We start from the raw sequence: 18,735 nt of genomic DNA, 5'->3' as shown, positions 1-18,735 counted from the left end.
TGTTTTTATTTTGCAGCTCTGATGCCTTGTTAATAATCATATCTTTCCTCAGTGTGAGTTCAGTCAAGTCATTAAGCCAGCTGCAGCAACTCATTATGGTGTTTGTGGAAACCATTTGGGAAATAACTGCCTTTATAAGCACTAGTATGGTTTGTGGGATGTGTTTGTGGTTTTAACTTTGCCACTGAGCTGTTAAATCTTAGTAAAGTAAGTGTTATTTAAAGATCACAATACTGGTTTGGATGTAGTTTGACTATGAGAAGATGTATGCTCTCTCTTTTTCATAAATTGAATAATAAACCCCTGATTGGATGGAGCAAAAAAAGAGCATTGTGAAGATAGAAAGTAGGTCTATTATCAGCGCTGTTTTGGATTTTGCATTGTTCCTCCTCATCTCAGGTGGATTGAGAGGTAGAGCAGAGAGCACAGTGAAACAAAGGAGAGCCCAGAACTCATTAAACTGCAGCACTGAGTTTTCCTGCCTCCTTTTTTTTCTTGTTTAACAGCTTCCTTTCCCCTATTTATCTGTTGCAGGACTCAGATTCACTTCACAGTGGCCATTGATTTCACTGCATCAAACGGTGAGTGTTGCAACCACCGTCAGCCTGCTCTGCTTCCATCTGTCATCTGATGTATGACTATTGCATTTTCATTGTGTCAAAGAGGGGCCTGGATTTGTCTCCCTTCTTGTAATATTTTATATATATTTTATCATTTTTCTTTTAAATGTATTTTTATTGATGTTTTCACACAGTAAACAATGTCAAGTACATGTATGAGAGAGAGAGAGAGAGAGAGAGAGAGAGAGAGGACAGGGCAAAAGTGATTATAAACAGAATTTAGAAAAGGTAAACACAATCCCCAAAATTGTGTGTTTAAAGGTACAACACAAATTATTCATTGTTAAATAAGGTGGCACGTTCACATACAGATGTGCAAACGTGGAAATGCACCAAATAAATGGGTCTAACATAAACATCTGTCTCTATGCTCCCTCTCTACTCTCCTCCACTTAAGGACTTGTCCTATCAAATCAAAAGAAAACCCAAACCCAATGCTGCGTTCATGTGATGGCGGACTTATCGCAGTCACGAGTTTCTGACTCGTAAAGACTGTTCACGTAAACATGAGGTCTGACAGCGCAGATATATCCAACTTGGTGCTTCATAATACGGACGTGGCGACGCTTCATGTCAGCCAAAGTGCCACGCTCAGTCTAATTCCACTCCCATTTTCTGGATATCTTATATTGTCAGTGCACACTATAATAACCATTCCAACATAACGTGAACTTGGCACAAGATCCTACCCTGTCATGAAACCAAAACGACTAGAAACACATAGATCTATTTAGATATTTCCTGAATCTAATAGTTTGAGTGTTACTGATTTGTCTTCGTGCAAAGGGGAATGCTGGAGATTAATATCCATGAGACATACACGTCAAGTCACAGTAACTTCAAAATCATACACAGGGAAATATAAACATGTCCTGTTTTTCTCATTCAGTAGCCGTCATAACATTACTCAATTCCAGGATTGCTGATAAGTCACAGTCACATTGAGCCCCACCTCTGACTCAGAACATCCAATTTAGTCTGGGTTCACTCATGTTTCTCTGGCTGCGGCCGTCAGTTCAAGCCTCACTCTGATGGCTTGCATCACTGACTCTGACTGCTCTTGTCTTGAAAGGAAATCCATCCCAGTCCACTTCACTGCACTACATGAACCCATACCAGATGAATGCCTATGCCATGGCCCTGAAGGCTGTGGGAGAGATCATCCAGGACTATGACAGTGATAAGATGTTCCCTGCCCTGGGATTCGGTGCTAAGCTGCCCCCTGATGGGAGGGTCTCCCATGAGTTCCCTCTGGTGAGTAAATTATGAAGTTATTCAAGATGCTCTTGTAATAATTCTGCATCAGAATACTTGATCTGACTCGATGTGAAACTTATTTAGGCCCTCCCCGTGGAGCCTTTGAGTGTGAGCACATGCTCACTCCAGCATGTATGGGCAAGCATGTTTTCATGTGCAATATGGATGTGTGCATTTTTAGATGAATGCTGCCACACCTCTTACATGCATAATTCAGAGTGAATTCCATTTACCTTTTATAGTGCAAATTAGGTTGTGTAAGGCTGAAGGATTCTTAAATCAATTTGGCTTCTCTCAGCCAGCTAATGTGCTTTGGCTGCTGCATAGTACAGCCTAATGAGGAGTCTGTCTACAGGGTAACGTCTGCATCACTCCATATTTCCATTAGAATTTGCAAATTAAGATTCATCTCACCATATAATTGAAGCCTCATTCTTTCATGCTCTAGTCTTGTAAGTGGGTTTAAAAGAAAAGTTACAGTCTTGGTTGAAATATTTGTTATATAGGTTTGATTTGAAATTTGCCTTGTAGCTAAAGAAGCTAACCTTTGAAAAAAAGTTTGAAGAGCACATCTCTGGGAGAAAAGAATGCTTCCAAAAATGTCATTCGGCCCCGGAAGAGTAAATCTATTCTAGATTTTTTTTTTTTTTTTTTTTTCTGGAGGAGGAGAAGTATCTGTGGTACTTGAGGGCTCCTCCAGCTGCAACCTCACTGCTGCACTGGGTGTGGGAAGAGCATGTAGTCACCAGGAGTGTGTTCAGCTTAGCTTAGCTTTGATTGAAAGCAGTCTAAGCTAAATCTTGTCAAAGGCCAACAATAAAACACACTTTTATTTACGTACTTTGTGCTATGTATTATGTATATATATGTATATATATTTGTATATACAATTATATAATACACAATATATAATATATGATTATATAATTTTATAGAATCATAAAAAAGAGACATTGTGTTTGCCTTCTATGTTTTTGTTTGTCTTTAGCATAGCCAGGTGCTGCATCTTCTAATATGTTGTTTAGTATAAACCTCAGTTCTAATCAGACCTCTTACCCCTTCATATTGACAGAATTTTACTGTAACATATGAATTGTAAAATGTAATATAGTTTCTTTCTGTATTTAAAAAAAATATATATATATGTATACCTGTCAAAAAACTAATTTTAATTGCATTGTGTTGCTTCTAGTATTACAGTTGTTCTATGTTTAAACTACAATAATGTGTAAATTCATTACTATTATATGATTCTTTTAACATATTCTTGTTTTAAAATTAAGTTATTTTTTGTTGCATTTTTTTTTCTTTTACAAAATATTACTGTAAATTAAACACTGCTTCATTGTTTTTCTATGTACACTTTTTTGATGTCATGATCTTACAACACTTCAAAGTTAATTTGACGGACATTTTTTCACAGTGTGAACAAAACTGAGGTGACAAATGTTTGACCTACTAACCTAGACAAACGTTACATGTGTAAATACCCAGGCAACGGCTTCTTGGCTGTGTTTTCACTCATTCACTACACACTGGGACAGACAATATACAGTGTGCATAAACAAACCCACCACTGTGGTTAGAGATGCAACAGACTTGACACTTTCAACCAGAGAGGGCAGTGAAGCACTGCGCTTCAGCCTCTTATTAAAGCTGCAATATGCACGATCTGGAAATCAAGCTAGAAACTGGAGAGCAAACCACTCACATCATTCCTCCCACTCCCCCCTCCCTCCCTCTGCCCAGCCCCTCACCTACAACGGGACCTTGCTATCCTGTGAGTCAGTCATAGCGACATCTTCCAGAAGCTAATACTAGCTTGAAGCCTCCAAAAGAATGTTAAATGTTTCTCGATAACTGGATGAGTAAATAAGCAGCTGTTCACCTTATCAACTTAAAAGGTGATGATATGTCGGTGTTGTGCCCATAACTTGTTTCCACTGCCGGGAGGAGGCCAAGAAAATCTCTTATTGCAGGTTTAAGTCCTGAACACTGTGTAGTACAACTGAAACACTGCTGTTCACATCTATTAATAACAAACGCGTGAAACCCCATTGTAATCAATTCTATCTGCCCTATTTGTATTTTTTTTGTACCATTCATGTTTTGTTTTTCTCAGAACGGCAACACTGAGAACCCGTACTGCAACGGCATGGAGGGGATTCTCGAAGCTTACCATCAAAGCCTTAAGACGGTTCAGCTGTATGGACCCACCAACTTCGCCCCTGTTGTTAATCATGTGGCAAGGTACAAACACAAATATCTGTCCCACTGAACACATCACACCACAGTCGTCCTTTCATTCAAAGTCGATCTGTAAGTAATCTTCCGCGGGCAGATGTGCCATCAGAGATATTAAGACAGTGAGTGATGGTTCCTCTATGAATTGAGCAGACCTAATGAAGGGAAAATAAACAATCAGCTGTCAGGCTGAGATGAATAGAAATGGTAATAAGGCGTATGTTGTGTCAGGCGTAGTAGAGTGCAGGTGCTACATTGCTTTTCAGACGTCGAGTGAAAGTGGTAAGGTAAGATGGTGGGAGGCGGGCGAGTGCACGGGACTTGTAAATGGCTTCATGTCATGTAGCTTTTCAGATGTGTTGATGAGGCACTTTATTCAATAAATATGCATTACTGTGACTGCAGCACGATATGCTTTAATTCAAACATCATGTCATTGCCAATGGAATTAATGCACAAACTCAATTCATAGGATTTGCTATAAATGGGGCTGTACCACATTACGTACACAGCAGATGTGAGTGGTTTAAAATTGTCTCCTCAAGGTTGCAACAGGAGGCGTAGCAACATTTGAGACCCATACACGGTCCAGCCACGCACAAGGTTTATATCTAGTCTTGTTTGGAAAAAAAGTCTCTAAATCTAGCGACTAATGCAGTGAGTTGGCAACACCTTTCATTTTGAAAGAGCAGTGGCCAATGGGGAAACTCCAACTCAGCCACATGGCATTCGGCTGACCAATGGTGGAAATATGATCATTCAACCAGTCAATCAATCAGTCAGTCACGGGTATTTGCGATTATAGGGCTGACCGCGCTGTAGGTTATCAGTAACGCAGTATTGTGTCTGGTGCTGCAGCTGGCGCTCTGGTAACATGGTCAAATGTCTCCAGTGAGTGTGGCCCACACTGTTGCACGGCAGATGAGGAAGACAAACGTCTCTTTAATCTCCTAAACACTAGTCATCGCTCTTGCCGTTGTCACTGACTGGGCACGCTCTTTGATTAAAATGTCAGCACTTCACATTCAAATTTACCAAAGCGAGAGCGAGAGCGAGGGCGAGGGCTCACCTCCGACCTGTCCTTGGCTCTCACGGTGATCTGACATGTTTTTCCTATTTCTAGCTCATCAAGTCTGGTCAATTGAGTGCTGGAGAATCAATAATGTTCTTAAAGAATAAGACTGCAGCACTTTGCATAAACAGTTTAATAAATTATTCATAGACCAGCCAGCGATGGGAGATGGAACTAGGCCACACTCACTGTGGTGTCTCTGATGGGTTTCATAATAGTGTCTGGATAGACCTCTGAGACGCGAAGAGCTGTACAACATATTTTACTTCTTTACGTGTCTATATTAAGCTTTTGTGTCACACGCTGGGTGGAGGGGGAGTTTGTTTCTGAGCAACATGTTTTTTTAATGTTTTTTTTTTTTTATTTTCCTAAATCTCTGACACAGTGGTTGCTGCTTTTAAATTTTCTCTCTGGCTGTTCAAACCAATCTCAGAGTTTCATGTAAATCCATGAACATGTAGTCTGCATCGGTTTTCAACTTAGCTTTAACATCGTCAGTGTGGTTCTGTGTTAAACCGCTGTGTGCTGATGACTCCTCTGTTTCAGGTATGCAGCAGCGGTTCAGGATGGATCTCAGTACTTTGTCCTGCTCATTATCACTGATGGCGTCATATCAGACATGGCTCAGACCAAGGAGGCCATAGTGAATGTAAGTGCATCTCTAACTCTAGCCGGTGGACGTTCACCCCCCTCTCTCTCTCTCTCTCTCTCTCTCTCTCTCTCTCTCTCTCTGTCGCTCTCTCCTCCTTCGCCTCTGTGAGGGCATTGGCATCACAGGTGCTTTTAGCTTACTGTGACACTGCTCTCAGGCTTTTTGTTACTTTGAGGGCTTTATAAGCCAGTAGCACTAGATTTGAGGATTTATGGGATGTTTTCTGCTCCACTTGTCTCAGCCCCTTTGCCTGGGTGCTCTGTTCGTCTATTATTTTTCCTTCTTATTGAGACCCTCGGGGCGGTTGAGGGCCTCAGCTGAAATTCAGTTTGAGGTCAACAGGTCCACTTTATCAAAAGCAGGGGCCTGATCCGGTTGACCATGTGAGGCATCTGATTGGTCAAATCTTTAAGAATTGACTGTGTTTGTCTTGCCTTTGTTGCAATTCTGCCTATTTTCTTTCTCATGAAAAGTTTTGTAGTTGGAATACGTCCACAGCAGTAAGGCTGGCACTCTCTGCGAGTCATCGTCGACCAGGTACACGGTGCTCTGACCCCCAGCAGACTGGGTTTAAAGGGAATTTGCGACTGTTAATCAAACCATTCGAACAGCCACACCTTCCTTTTAAGATCTTGTCTGCTGCTCTGCGCTGCTTGGGCCGAACCTGCTGTGTCCTGCTGCCACCTCTCACCTCTCAGTTTGGACCTGGCTACTGTTTTCACAGAGCAAAGGACCCAGTGACCTGTTTCACTTGGCATTTAGCCTTCGCCCTGCGGGGATGAATCATGATGGAAGAGTTACATGCAACACTCATCTCTGCACTTTTGCTTTCTTGTTTGTGCTCTCTGATGCTGTGATGTATTTTTAGAGGTGTTTTTTTTTTAAAGATTGCAGATAGCACATCGCGCATGGCAGCAGTAATGTTATAAATACTGCTGCTGGCCAAACTGCACTGTAATGTTTATTCTGATTTCCTTGTTCCCTAAACCAGCACAGATTAGCCCTCACTGACTAGTATGGCCACACATTTAACAGCACAGCCTCTGGGGTAAATACAAACTCCAGCTCTATCCTTTGATATTTGATAATGGGATTTTAAGAGATTAACTACATGTACTGAACATCTGGATGCTGAAGTGTTAGCATGATTTTAGTGCCAATCTTCCCTCTGCATAAGTCTGTATAGTCCTTAAATGTTCAACAAAATCTTATTATGAGAACAGGTATCTGCTGTCAGCCCATTTGTGTTTATTGTGGTTCTGTTCAGCGAGAGGAGGAAGGATGAGTTCAGACAGATTGATGGAGTAAGATCCCTTGAGTGACTTTACAGTACAGGTAAAGTAACAAATGGTGTAGACTGAATAATTCAGCTCTGGATACAGAATCTGATCTGGCATTTATAAGTAAATGCCTTTAGGGTCTTCTGCTGCTGGAAAGGGGCAAACAGAATGTATGTATTTTTGTGTAGCAAGCAAGAGGTTATGAGGAATGAGCCTGGTGGAGGGAAAGATAACATGGGAATAGAGATGGAGGGGGAATAATGATAGAGAACATGGAGAGGATGGTCCTCCTCACTCTGTTTAGTCCTATCTATGACAGGTCTCTTCCCTCGGGAGGTTTTTCCAGGAAAGCTGACCTACTTTTACCCCTGTAAATGCATTTCTACCACAAGCATATATCATTCATTCATGCCAGAGCTTTCACAGTCTCCACATCGGGACTGCGGTTTAAATTCGTGCAACGGAGTAACCGCCACACCACTAACTGTGAAAGATGAACCTTTATTAAAGCTTTATTATGTAGGTTTAGGTTTTGTTTAAAGTGGAGATGAATGGATCGGACATGTGGCTCTCCTGTCCGGACACTGACAGTATTTGGACCATTTCTATATACAAACATGATGGATAAATAATGTTAGACTGTGCGATGTGTAGGATGAAGTAGTCATGTTTTATGAACACAGCATTTGACTTTGTTCATGTTTGTGCATGTTTCTTAAATGCTTTTCTTCCGCTGCTCTTATTTATGAGCATAGAGCGCTAGAACATTGTGTAACCTCATGTACTCTAACTCATTTTGGATTCCACGTTTTAAAAGCAGCCTTTAAAATATATACACTGTATAGTAGTTAGCTAAAATATTCTGTTGGCATATGCTGGCTGTGTTAACAACCTTGGGGCCCTTGGGTTGAATAATGTATTTCATATTTTCTGTCAGTCTCTGGGAAACCCAAGCTATACAGAATAATGTGATGTGAAACACAGTGAAGAAACTGTTATGATGCTATGTATCATTTATGTTTATCTTATTTTATCCTGTTCATTATTGTTTCTGTCTCTGGCTTCTCTGGGGAACTGCACCTTCAGATTAATTCTGATGGAATGAGAAGCGAATTGGTGGGAAAAAAAACAAGAATAATTGGAAATGTAACCCCTCAGTTCTCTGATATCGACTCTGATGTCAGGCGTTTTTCAGCAAATAGAGTTTGTGCTCTTCCAGGTGTCTGAATGATAACTGACTGTTTGCTTTTCTTGTTCATGACAGGCAGCTAAACTCCCCATGTCTATCATCATTGTTGGAGTTGGTCAAGCTGAGTTTGATGGTGAGAACAGTAACTAAAGTTCTTTGGGGACTGATTTGCAAAAACAAAACAAAACAGTGGAAACCAGTTTGTTGTGTCTTTACGTCAGTGGTTTTGTGTTTTATTCAAACAAACCCAGGCTTGCCACACAGCTATAACAGCTATTCTAATCACAGTAGGAAAATATTTTTTACCCTGACTACTTTCTGTGTGTGCCATGTGGACACAAAGGCATACTAAAAACATCTTTTCTCTGTAGCCATGGTGGAGCTGGACGGTGACGACATCAGGATCTCCTCACGGGGGAAGTTGGCAGAGAGAGACATCGTGCAGGTGAGACGTCGCTAATGTTTGGTCTGACTCTTGGCTCATCATGGGACGGAAACGGCTCATTTCCCAAAGGCACAATGGTTGAAAAGTATCATTTCTGCTCCATTAGTGGACATGTCTCTAGATGGTAATGTTGTTTGTTTTCCAAAGCGGAATATGTTATCCTGAAATACGACATGGGTAGTCAAGGTCCTGAGAAAACCATTTCTAATCATTTTAGTGACCCCCCCCCCCCCCCCCGGTCTTTCATCTGGCGCTGCCACCGAGACAAAATCTTTACTTGTGCGCATGTAATATCAAAATCTAATCAGCACATTAACATTTACCAAGCACATTCATGCTCCCAGGAGGATGAACTCTCTACTATTGCTTCTTCTTCTGATCTATCTATCTATCTATCTATCTATCTATCTATCTATCTATCTATCTATCTATCTATCTATCTATCTATCTATCTATCTATCTATCTATCTATCTATCTATCAAGCGTTGTATTCACTACAATCCCCGCTCTCCGTCACAGTGAAAGAAACAACATACACAAGGTAATTGCACGGTAGTTGCCTCCTATTGAGTAATGCGGAAAGATGACATAGGAAGTTCTCATGTATGATGCGGAACATACATCTAGTGTAAAGGTGTGCCATTATTAGATGCCTCAAGTGTCAAATCATCTGCAAATGGTGGAGCACTAGAACTCACTAGAAGGACTTGAGACGAAATACCGATACACGACTGCATACATGATAGGTTCCCTTTCTTTCCCGTGTCACAACAGTTCGTCCCGTTCAGAGATTACATGGACCGCACAGGTAACCACGTGCTGAGCATGGCGAGGCTGGCTAAAGACGTACTGGCTGAGATCCCTGACCAGCTGATCTCCTACATGAAGAGCAGAGGCATTAAACCCAACCCCGTCCCACCAGCTTACTCGCCCGGGGACCGCCCCCAGTCCAACCCCGTCTGAACCCCCAACCCCTCCACACACCACCACCACCACCACCACCGCCGCCGCCGCCGCACAGCTCTACGTTGGGGTGGGGCAGGGTCAGGATTGATTGGAACCGGCCTCCACCAACCGTCCTTTTGAGGGGGAGAATGGGAACGCTCTCGAGGCTCTATCTTAAATATTAATCTGGCTTAAAAAAAAAAAAAAAAAAACGATGGTGAGACTCCATCTTGTTTTGGAGCTTTAAGACTGTTTAGGGGGAACCGGCTGATGATCAGGGAGTTTTTCCTCTCTTCAGCGCTGAGAGGAGCCCGGTGTAGAAGGAGGTTTTAGTTGTTCGCTGTCAAACCTGTCAAAGTGGTGATGTACTGGATAGCAAGTAAACCCCGTAGAGAGGGGCCTGTTTGAAGGCATAAATATATTAGAATGTGCCAGTGTGTATCATGTTTGTGATACCTTTTGGAGTTAATGTGTGTTAAACTAGAAGATCATGTGTATACTAATTTATTTATTTATTTATTTATTGCAGAAATAACTTATTCCTTTGAGGTGGTTTTAAAGGTTGGGGATTAAAGTCATATTTCCCCTGTAGTTTTCCATCTTATATTTTGTGACCAGTGTAATAAAAAAAAGTCCCCATTTCTACTTTGATAAGGTCTGTAATATAAGAGCATGTGATAAAACCTATTCAGCGGTTTATGAATCATTTTCACTGATGGATAATTTTTGATTGCAAGCTGTAATGTAGAGGACCTGCTGTGAGCTGCTGCCATACTAATTTTCCAGCACCATGTCTTATACGTATTTCTAATATTTATAGTAACAGAATGCACTAATTACTGTCCAAATAAAAAGCACAAAGGTTATGACGTTAATAAGCTGAAAACCACTATTTTGAAAGAACCTACAGCCACCACAATGAAAATAATGGAAAGGACCCCACATTATGTTTTCAACACGGCTTTTACATCGTCTTCCACCATCATTTTAAACAGGATGACATGAGTATATTTATAAATATAGTATCGGTGTTATACTGATGTAATAAAATGAAACTTTATGTTTACAGGAAAACAGATGAATAATTTAAAGCACGTACTTGCTTTCCCTGTTAGTACGCAGACAGGTAAACTACACCTCTTAAGTCATGCTGCCAAATCTCTCTTGTTTTATGTTTCTTTCCATTATATTTGTTGTGGTTACAGTTTATTGTCTGGGATTTTGCTCAGTACTTTTAAAGGACCCGACAAATAAACTTTTGAAAGACTGATGTCAACTAATACCCACTTTTTTTTTTTTTTTCTCCTTAAATTGATTTGTTTTCCCAGAATGAAAACTGAACAATCACAAATCTTGCAGCAGAGATATTTGAATGTTTTTTTTTAAGGTGATCTAAAGAAAGCAACAAGTTACTGCACAAAACGAGAACAGTTACGAGTCCATCTTTTCTGATCCAGTCGGTGTGTTACGTGCGCGTTTTGTGTCTAATGTGTTTTACTTTTTCATTTTCTCACCGAGTGTTCCCAGATAACATTGTTTTACACCAATGCACATCAGCCCATTTTCTAACAAAACATTGGAATGCCATTTTATTGCCTAAGACACAATTTCACAATGTTTATTTTACAAATTAATTCAAGTCGATATATTCACACATTCTTTTTAGTGACTGTATATAAGGTTTCTAAAGACAGTTACAGCCATTGTGTCCCAGTTGTGTGCATCCTGAGTTATCTATTTACTGTCTAATGGCCATTATTTTCACTAGTATCTCTCAGTCACTCAATATCTCGATCCAAATGTGCCTATTATATGGAAACATATCCAAATTCAGTTACCCAGGTGTTATTCTGCCAGCAGCAGCAGGTCTCATGTTTAAGATGTACACACAGAAAAAACGTTGGTGACGATCAAACTGTTGTAAGATTAGGACAATTACAGCCTCAGTGACTGATACGTGCGCTCTATCAGTGTTGTGTACTTTTTATACTTACAGCTCTTCACTAATGATCTTTGAAGTAATGAAAGTTAACAGTGTTGCTGAGCCTTGTACAATATTCAAAGTCAAGACTTGTTTACAATTCAACTGTGGCTATTTACATTGCCTCAAGGAAAAAGTAAACATTCATGGGTTTCATTAGGAAGTGAGTTTATTTTTGATCTGTTGTGTTATTGAGTCTTACTTTGTACCAACAGAGTTTCCTTGAATGACACTGGAGAGCTGACGTTTACAAAGATTTGTTGTGTTGTTCTCTGAGAATGTGAAGCTCTTGTTCCGCGCTGTTGTTATACTTTTTTGTTTACATGGTTCATGTTGCTTTATGGTCTTTGTAAGCCGTCCAGTGTTCTTTGACTCCCACTGCGTCAGCGCTCTCAGAGAGAAGATAGTCTAATGATGTAGCAAACACTCAGTCCGGAGGCAGTGAGCTCCTCCTGTCACAGGCCCAGCTCCTCCTTTCTTTTTTCTTCTGTTTTAATTTTTCATCAGTGATGACATTTGTCCCTCAGAAGACAAAGCAGCGTTCAATCTGCTGCCAAATTCTCTTCAGAAGTGAAATGAGGCCACTAAGTTTTTAGTGACATAACACTCATAAATACCAGTATACCTCTACAGAAAGCCATTCAAGCCAAAAAAGAAATATACTGAATACATTTGCTATTAAATATATTTAAATAAGTATTATGAATTAATAACTTAAATATCATTAGATTATAAATGTGATATATTTACTTTGCAAGTAATCTCTTAAAATTCTACTTGTCAAAGTAAGTTGTATTTTTTTTCACTTTTCATTTCAAAACAATAACAAAGTACTCATTACTCAGAAATTTAACTTAGGAATGTTTTTCCTCTGGCAGGCATGATGCCTCTCAGAAAGTCAGCATCAGCATCAGCATGCAGCTCATATACTGAGTGTGATTGCAACTGTCTGTGAGAAAAGAGGAAATGAAACCATGTGAAGTTCAGGTGGGGGTTTATGTTGTGTGCACATTTCAAACATATTTCATGTAATTAATACTAATCAGAAATCAGTTAAGGTAGGATTAAATGGCTGTTTGTCTGTTCTACTAAGATTACAACAAGCTGTACTTTTTTGGCCCTGAGGCCTGCTCCAAAAAAAAAAGGAAAAGAAAAAAAAACTCAAACTGCTACCCTCAGTAGTAAACACATGATCAATAGATATGAAATGAGCACAGTAATGACACTTATGCAATTGTGAAACATGAAATTATTACAAAATCTATTTTTCAGTCTAAAAGATGTCTTTCCAACAATACAATTATTTATTTTATCCTGGTGGAAATGGCTTTGATTGTCCTTTCATTTTGAATTTTCTTTGAGGCTGAACTCTAATTATGTACATAAGCCCCATATAAAGACTTTTCAGTGCCAAAATGTGTTCAGATGAACTTGGCCTCTAGACAATGTGCATGTTTGTGCCAAAATGGCAGGAAGTTTTGGTAGTCTGCCTTCATTTCACCTGATTAGTGCATCTGCCATGTGCTTCATTTGTTTCTTTGGATGTTATTTAGAGATAACAGCCACTTCTAGCATGTTGTATCTCTGGGTTCTTTCCATTCTGTTCCTACGAGACACATACTGTATGGGTTCTTCTTGCCACTACTCCTGTTTTATCCCAGGTTGTTTACATACCTCTCTTGGTCTCTGACTTGCATGCTGAATAATTTCCAAACCAGGTGTTGGACATGATATTGTCGTCATACTGTGGTTTGTGAAATGCTTTGTAATGGATTGCCTTAACTGAAGATTAATAAAATATTGACAACTTTGGCAGAATGCAAGATGGGTTTTTTGTGTGTTTGATCACAATGAGCTAAAAGCAAGTACGATGGAAGAGAAACTTACACTGAACCCCACAATAACTAAAAGCTCTGTTTTTAGTAGGCAGAGCTGACTGGTGAGGGTTAGGGAAACGGTTAGGTTCAGATTAATGATAGGAAACATTTACTTCATTTCCCCAGGAATCTACTTCCAACACTTCTAACACCAAATAGTGAACGTGTTAGCGACAGTTACAGAGCAACATATCATTTATTACAGTTGTGTTTCTGGCCACCTGATGAATATGAGTCCAACATTTACTCTCCTGTATGTTATTGTGGTCTCCGCCAACTCCCTGAGGTAAGGATTTGGAAATAAAAAAGTTGCCAGCTGTGCCTGTCTGCTGCGGTGAGAGTGAACTCAACCAGTAAAGCTGAGGACTGGGCAGATAAACAATGAGCTGAAACTGGTTATAAAGCTCTGTAAATTGCTTCGTGGAGCAGCTCATCAAACTGATATTTCTTATTTGTAGGTTCATCACTACAATGCAATTTTTTGCACCACACAAAATGGTGAATATATTTTTACTAAAATACAGTAATTTCAATATAGCTTTTCAATAATAGACACATGAATTTTCTGAATTGAGAACCATAAAATAATTGAAGTAATAAATGAAGTTTTTGAAATTGCACAAATTAAAATTGAGTATTGATTTTTTTTTTTTAGGAATTGAACCTTAAACCAAATAAATTCAGACAGGTGGTTGTCAAAGTCAAATATTTCAGTGCAATAAATTCAATGGTATTGATGGATCTGAATTTTTCAGTCATGATATCATTTCAACATGGTATTCAGTTGCTGATATAATTCAAATTATTGTGGCAATGAGCATACAAAACCAGATATACTGTATATTGTTGCTTTTTTTTTTAAATTCCATCTATACCTACTGCTTGTCAAAACTTGAGGGCCTACATTACCCACAATGCAACATGAGAGCCAACAGGTTTTTTCAGAGAGCCGTGGGCAGCAGAGGTGTGGGAAGGTCACTTCTTTCTAAGTTCACACCACCAGGTATTTTTCATTTTAAAATGTAGTCAAACCACTTAGCAGACTTCACACAGCTCCTCTGGAGACACTAAAGGCTTCAGACAACTTTTTTCCCATATATGCAGCGGTATTATAAGAACTGTAAACAGACTTTGATGTGTAAAATCAATGGAGTCCCCTTTAAGCTCAGCTGTCTTAACTACATTTCCTCTTTTTTTTCCTTTTTTTTTCGGATTATACATTAGAAAAGCTGCTGTCATGAGATTTTTATTGCAGTTTTTTTTTTTTTTTTTTTTTTTTTACAAGATGGTTGATTTGCATCCACACATCTCTCCCCCAGGGAGACTGGTGTCCAATCAGCTATGAGCACTGTCCTCTCACAGAATGTGTTCCCCTTAGAAATCTGTTTTTCTCCCCCTAATAAGATGCACTGCTGATGAATCAAGCTGTCCAGGCACCTTGGAAGAGGGAGACAGCAGCTGGAGCCATAAATTACCAGCCTAAGACAGAGCCAACACCTCCTTTGCCCACCCACTTACTGTCTGAACAATAACCTCCGACTGGCAGCCAGGAAGAAAATCAACAGCTAATGACATAGAATTATACCCTACTTATATATATATATATATATATACATATATATATATATGTACTGTATATAACATTTCATATATAATATGCAAAAATCATTCACAAGAGTGCTTCTCAGAATGAATTGCGCCAATTACTCTGGAGTTCTGGTAGGCAACATTTTATGAGTCAAAATAGATATTGAAAAACCGCTCTCAGTATAGTCTGTACATGGCAGACACTTAAAGGACTAGTTTAACATTATGGGAAACACTCTTATTCACTCTCCTGCCAAGAGTTAGATGATAAGATTGATCCCTCTCTCATATCTGTACAACCAAAAAAAAAGCTTAGCTCAACATAAAGACAAGGGGAAACCGCCTGGCTCTGGCCAAACAAGTTTTTTCTCGTGGCCCCGCGCACAGCAACACATGGCTCTGCCACTCTGCTGGTGCTCCCAGTCGGCTTTCCTGACTGGGAGTGCGCTGATTAGAATCTACTGCAGGTAATGTAACGACTACGTATGACTACCTCACACAACCCTGTGTAAAAAACCCCCCCCTGAACTTTCACTTTAAAATGTGGAACAAGTCCTTTAATACTGAATGTTCACATTTGTTAAATATATTGACTTGTGTGTTGACACATCTGAAGTATCTCAAATATGATACTGTTGCCACTGCATGAGTTAATGTCTGTCTGGGCAGTTGACAGTGTAAATGCGTATGCTTATTTCAACATTTTGACTGCATCAAGAATTCAAGATGAATAATTACGGATGGAAAATTAAACCCAATTTGTGGCTGCTTGCAACTTTTAATTTGGCAGAGCAATGACAACCGTGCATGTTTTAACATGAACAAACTAAGTCCCTACGCAATTGTGAATTAATAAGGTCAGCAGCCAACAAACGCCCCTCTGGACTCAGTGTCTGTTTTTAATCTGTTCAGCAGTACGAGGAGGGAGGTGTGCACAAGCTCTTCCCACTCTAATCAGAGATCAGGCTGGAGTTTGGGTATTGACCTGGAAACCAACCAGAACCAGATCTCTTCATGGTGTGTCAGTGCACCGCCAGCTCTGCCCTGTTAAAGCAGCCTCCAGGTTCCCTAGCAGCAAGGTATAAGCTGCTTCATGTCTAATGGTGGGTGGAACAACATCCACCTATTTGTAGAGCTCAGGTCAATTGAAAACGCATATCTGTTTCTTTTCAGATTTGGATTTGGAGTCAGTGGGAAGGATCGTTACAGCTATTACTCCTCACTTCTCACACTCGCTCCCTTTTGTAACCTTTCTGCTCTGCTGCTCAAAATGAACTCCACTCACCTCGGGGCTACAACACAGGTCTCGCTCGGCAGCACAAATGGACTCACCACCGCGATTCACCAGCCGCCCTTGCATTGCCTATAAATCATCATTAGGCTTCCATAAAGACTGATATTATAAGAACGAGTGAGTTTTCAGTGCACTGTAATAGAGCCGGAGTGGAGCAGTGGGTGGTTTTGCATTACCCCCCAATATGGGATAATGTGTTGGAGATTTGTCAGCTGGCATAGCTGTCCACATAGAAAACAATTGTGATGAATCATCTTAATTAATATGTCAAATTCACAGAGGAGAAACACAACATGCCGTATGTTTGTTTACCTGTTCTTTTATATTTAAACTAAAGGACAATGGACATATTTTGTTTGGAATAACCTCAGGTGTCAGTAAATATCACATCTCCTGCCTTGAAGGGAGAAAAATTGACATTAAAAATAACAAATAACAAGTTAACGGACTGAACTCACACATTAATAACATCAACAAATACAAAATAAAATAGAGCTGACCCAGAGTGCTGACTTCTCAGAGGGAACTCTGATGTGCTGAATAACATTACATCCTGCCAGAGTGAGGCATATGTACTGTTTGCTGCATACTGGAACTGCCTGTTCCCCATAGAAACGCATTCCCATTATGGAGAAAAACAACACTGGAATTCAAAATGTCAGCAATATTTTACTGATTTTATTCAATTCTACATGCCAGTGCAAAACTAGACAGCACAGAAAGAAGGTAAATGACCCAGTCTGAACCTATTAAACTGAATAACAATATAGTTTTAATTGCCTGCAGAAGTGAAATGAGGAGTTGACTAATTGATTAGTCCCTCAACAGAAAATTAATCTGCAACAATTTTAATATTTAAATAATTGTTTAAGTCATATTTTAGGCAAAAATACTTTTCAAATATAAACAGTCTGACAGTAAACAACATGTCTGTGCAAGACTGTTTGGACAAATCGACAAGTTTGCACATGTCCACAAGAAAATAATCACCACATTAATCAATAGTAAAAATAAATATACAATATTAACTAACAATATTATGGTGGTTCACACATGCTTCTAATAGTAATACTAAATTACATACTAAATACAACAAATACTGAATGAAAACAGGATATTTTACACAGGTGAATGCAAACATTCTTCTCTTCTCTCTTCTCGTATTTCAGATATGTTATGAACTTATATCTTCATATATCCAGAGGATTTATATATGTAATATATAATATTAATATATCCTCTTATAGCCATCAGGCTATACAACACCTCAGTCAAAGGAAGTGGACTAATCTAATTATTATTGTTTATTTATTATTAACTGTTTTTATTATTACTATTATTATCAACAATGAGCTAATGGACACATGAATTTCCCCTAGGGGATAAATAAAATATCTATCTAATCTAATCTATAGATGACACATGGTAACATCACCCTTATATAGGGACTTACATGTCATATATATATATATATGTATATATACAGTATATGTCATAGTATAGTCATAGTATAAGGCATAAAAACTCATAGTAAGGCATGAAATGTCATAAAAATGTCATTGTATTGTAAGGGATAAAAAACATCATAAAATATCAAGGCATAAAATGTCATTACAACATCATAGTATAGTAAGGCATAAAAAGTCATAAAAATGTCACCACATAGTAAGGCATAACATTTCACAAAAACGTCATTGTATAGTAACGCATAAAAAAGTCATAGTATAGTAAGGGGTAACATGTCATTTAAATGTCATAGTAAAGTGGCAGAACATCTTGCAAAAACGTCATATTATAGTAAGGGAGGCCACAGGGGCCCTTAACAGCCGATTAGTTAGCTTATGCCTTGGGCCGGCCTTGGTATGGATGTATGGGTGAACATCACATTGGATTTATATTCCTAACCTTAACAAAGTCATTTTAATCCAAACCATGACATTTCTGTAAACCTACCCAAACCTTAACCGAACCACTGTCAGTTCATAAAACAGAATCATTTCCCAACAGTGATTTGCCTCAGATTTGTCTCTCTTGACAAATATAGTCAAGGCGATAGGACTGTGTATCTTTCTAGAGGGCATGAACATATTGTGTTGCTAATTTGACTTTACTTTACTGTGGAAAAACAGCCACATCATGGCACAGAAGAATAAATAAAAAAAATGCAATACCCTCCCCCTCTAGTAATTTTCCTGCAGTCCCTTAGAACTGTAAGATATCCACACTGACTCGATCTCACGCAAATCAAATGGCTGTTACATCCCCGAGTGCTGTTGCTGCCAGCTGCTATA

At 39.3% G+C, this 18,735-nt stretch overlaps 1 protein-coding gene across 1 annotated transcript in view; it reads left to right on the top strand.

The window, feature by feature from the left end:
* The window catches only part of LOC111219134 (copine-5-like), an 80,537-nt gene extending 70,814 nt beyond the window's left edge, over positions 1-9,723 (top strand). Inside the window, exons 15-21 of the mRNA XM_022741729.1 lie at positions 535-581; positions 1,693-1,874; positions 4,000-4,127; positions 5,740-5,842; positions 8,390-8,447; positions 8,686-8,759; positions 9,535-9,723. Coding sequence (XP_022597450.1) covers positions 535-581; positions 1,693-1,874; positions 4,000-4,127; positions 5,740-5,842; positions 8,390-8,447; positions 8,686-8,759; positions 9,535-9,723 — 781 coding nt within the window. The remainder of the gene's footprint in view (positions 1-534; positions 582-1,692; positions 1,875-3,999; positions 4,128-5,739; positions 5,843-8,389; positions 8,448-8,685; positions 8,760-9,534) is intronic.
* The last annotated feature ends 9,012 nt before the right edge of the window (positions 9,724-18,735 follow it).

This window comes from Seriola dumerili, unplaced genomic scaffold (genome assembly GCF_002260705.1).
Source record: "Seriola dumerili isolate Sdu_G_001 unplaced genomic scaffold, Sdu_1.0 BDQW01000056.1, whole genome shotgun sequence".
Classification (NCBI taxonomy): domain Eukaryota; kingdom Metazoa; phylum Chordata; class Actinopteri; order Carangiformes; family Carangidae; genus Seriola; species Seriola dumerili.
This window is presented reverse-complemented; position numbering and strand designations above follow the sequence as displayed.